This window comes from Thalia democratica, chromosome 4, assembly GCF_965202585.1.
Source record: "Thalia democratica chromosome 4, ktThaDemo2.hap1.1, whole genome shotgun sequence".
Classification (NCBI taxonomy): Eukaryota; Metazoa; Chordata; class Thaliacea; order Salpida; family Salpidae; genus Thalia; species Thalia democratica.
The window spans coordinates 79,582,495-79,585,219 of record NC_139168.1 but is presented as its reverse complement, the minus strand read 5'-3'; the positions used below and the strand labels follow the sequence as shown (position 1 = coordinate 79,585,219).

General features: G+C 28.9%; 1 protein-coding gene across 1 annotated transcript; it reads left to right on the top strand.

Moving 5' to 3' along the window:
• Positions 1-230: 230 nt before the first annotated feature.
• LOC145833664 (serine/threonine-protein kinase pim-3-like) lies at positions 231-2,191 on the top strand. Its single transcript, XM_082940813.1, has 5 exons — positions 231-300; positions 509-640; positions 875-1,020; positions 1,486-1,629; positions 1,901-2,191. The coding sequence occupies exons 1-5, from the start codon at positions 231-233 to the stop codon at positions 2,189-2,191; spliced, it is 783 nt and encodes a 260-aa protein (XP_082796939.1).
• The last annotated feature ends 534 nt before the right edge of the window (positions 2,192-2,725 follow it).

Sequence of the window (2,725 nt, the reverse complement as noted above, 5' to 3'; positions counted from 1 at the left end):
TAAAACTTACTTTACAACACAGAACTTTAGTAAAACTTCACTTAACAAGCTATCGTAAAATACGAAATGGTACCCATAATAAACAAACGAAAAAACATACAACCAGTAACAGTCATAGCTAAAAAATGTAAAACTGACCGGGAAAATGCGTAACACAAACATTGAAGCTACCCGACAAAAGCGAACTGACTGTTGATGACTATCATTTGAAATACTCCAGTACTAATAAAATGTTTTTCCACAAATACAAGATTACTGATAAATGCATCGGATGGGGAGGACACGGGGCAGTGTTTATAGGTAATTGCGTAATTGGAATTACTACTTCCGTTAAAATGAAAAGTCTATGAGTAAAAATTCAAAAAATGTTGAGTTTTGACGTTGTTATTAATCTGTAATAACTTATGATTAAAATAACTAAAAATAAGTTTCTTAAATAATTTTCATCAGCTTTTTGATAATTTAGATTTTACAATATTGATTATTTCTAACATGCTTTTGTTCACAGGCATGCCGGAACACGAAAACCTCAAAGTTGCAATAAAATATTGTTCTATGAAAAATGTTATGGGAATCCCTGAGGAAGTTGAAAAACACCAAAAAGTATTAGGGGCAGTAAAAGGAACAGTCTTGGAAAATAGTAAGAATTTCGTTTGCCTTATCCTTCAACATTATTTTCTTTTCTCTAGAAATCACTTATACTTAACTTATTTTTTTCTTTTTTCTTTCTTTTGCGTGTCTTTCAATTTAGTCATGATGTCAGTATCAATGTCTATAATGACTACGTTTGGCATGCAAAAAAAAAAAAAGAACATAAACAATGATCACAAAGATGTTAAACGTTTTAAAACTAAAAATAATCAATATTAAACAGATATAGTGAAACTAAAGGACTGGTACACTTATGAGGACTACTACATCATAGTGATGGAATACCTGGACGGTTTCAAAGATATTTCAGCTTATTTAGACAAGCATGAATACATGGATGAGAAGAATGCGAAGCTGTTGTTCAAGAAGGTTTGATAATTTTAAATTTAAAGATATGTTCTTTGTATAATTGTTTGTTAATAAAACTATGGTAGAATTAATTTTGAATTACTACCAACTACTAAAATATTCACTTATATTAAAAAGTAACAATTAAAAAAGTATCTAAGCTAAAAATTAAATAAGTTATTGTAATCTAGTATACGGATTCCGAATTTTTTAAAATTATAACCCTCCTCGATCAGGATAAAGTTTTCAAATTAGTTGGATCCGGATCCGACCGGATCCTGACTTAAAAATAATACTTGTATTAAGCAAGAAAAAGCAGAGGTTGATTAAAGTCAATAAAGTTTCGAACCTTACACTATATGTTACAAGAAACACTTGAAAAGTACATGTGATCCGTATCCAGTAGATAGCCACTTATAACTTATAATTAACCTGTGCTGTTTATGATAACTTTAAACTGATTTAAAACCAACAATTTTTTTTCAGGCGTACAAAACGATCAATCGCATGAACCAGAAGGGGGTCTACCATTTGGACGTTAAATTAGACAACATGCTAATAAGAGAACATGAAGGCGACATTGAAGTGAAATTCGTTGATTTCGGATGCACTCACATAGAAAGCGATAAGGTCAGTTTTGTTTAGACACATTATTAAGTGATACACGTTATATAAAATTTTAAAATTTGTTATGTTTTTCTTCAAATGTACTTAAATATACTAAAAACTACATAAAAACATTGATAAAATTTATTTATACTTTAATAAATATTCACTTTAAGACTTACAAAACTTAAAATGATAGACACTAAATTTTTATATAAAACTACCACATATTTTTGTTAACATGATTTAGAAACTTAATAAACACAAAATAAAATTTTACACTATTTATTTAAAGCCGTTTGAAAACTGGAACTGCGTTGGCACGCAAGGATACAGATCTCCGGGAATAATCCAGGAGAAAACATACAAGGACGCCGACATCTTCGGAATGCTGGTCTCCGTGTACCTGATGGTGGAAGGTGATTTCATCTTCGACGATGACGATGAAGTCAAGAAAGACTTCAAGGTGCCGAGGGATAAGAGCACATTGAAGTTCAACAAATTTATCACTGAAATGCTGAATGACGTTTTCAGCGGAACCTTCACGCACCAGAAGATAATGAAGCATGGATGGATGAGACGATAAAATTTTGTGTTCAGTTAATTATTTAAAAAAATAGTTATATAATTATTCAGTTTGATTGATTTTTTTTCTGTAACATTTTGCATTAATAAAATGCATTAGCAGAATAAGTCGTTATTTAATTTATATTGAAATTTTGAACAACATGGTTTTTAAAATTTAACTGTAAGATAAAAAATTGTTTTTAAGGTTAGCTGTTTAGATACCTAACTAAATTTTATATTAAAAAGCTTCTAAATTAGTCATTCTGAAATTATAGAATTTAAAACTAGTCTGAAATAATATATCATACCATGGAATCATTTGGAAGCGTTAAACTTGAGTAAAAATAATTAAAACATTTAATCTAAACATAAATTTGTCATATATAAATATTAGTTTTTTGTTAAATTAAATAAGAAACGTATTTATATATAATTAACAAGTAAAACATAATTTGAGGAGTTTTTATTCAATTCAATTGAGAATTTTAAGTATAAGAGATCTAATAAAGTTGGGCGAAATTCCGACAAAGCGCTCAAAACAAAGCGCTTTTTT

Coding starts and splice junctions, on each gene's coding strand:
- LOC145833664 (XM_082940813.1), top strand. CDS start 231: ATGTTTTTCCACAAATACAAGATTACTGATAAATGCATCGGATGGGGA. Junction 641..874: donor AGGAACAGTCTTGGAAAATA/GTAAGAATTTCG, acceptor AATATTAAACAG/ATATAGTGAAACTAAAGGAC. Junction 1,630..1,900: donor CTCACATAGAAAGCGATAAG/GTCAGTTTTGTT, acceptor ATTTATTTAAAG/CCGTTTGAAAACTGGAACTG.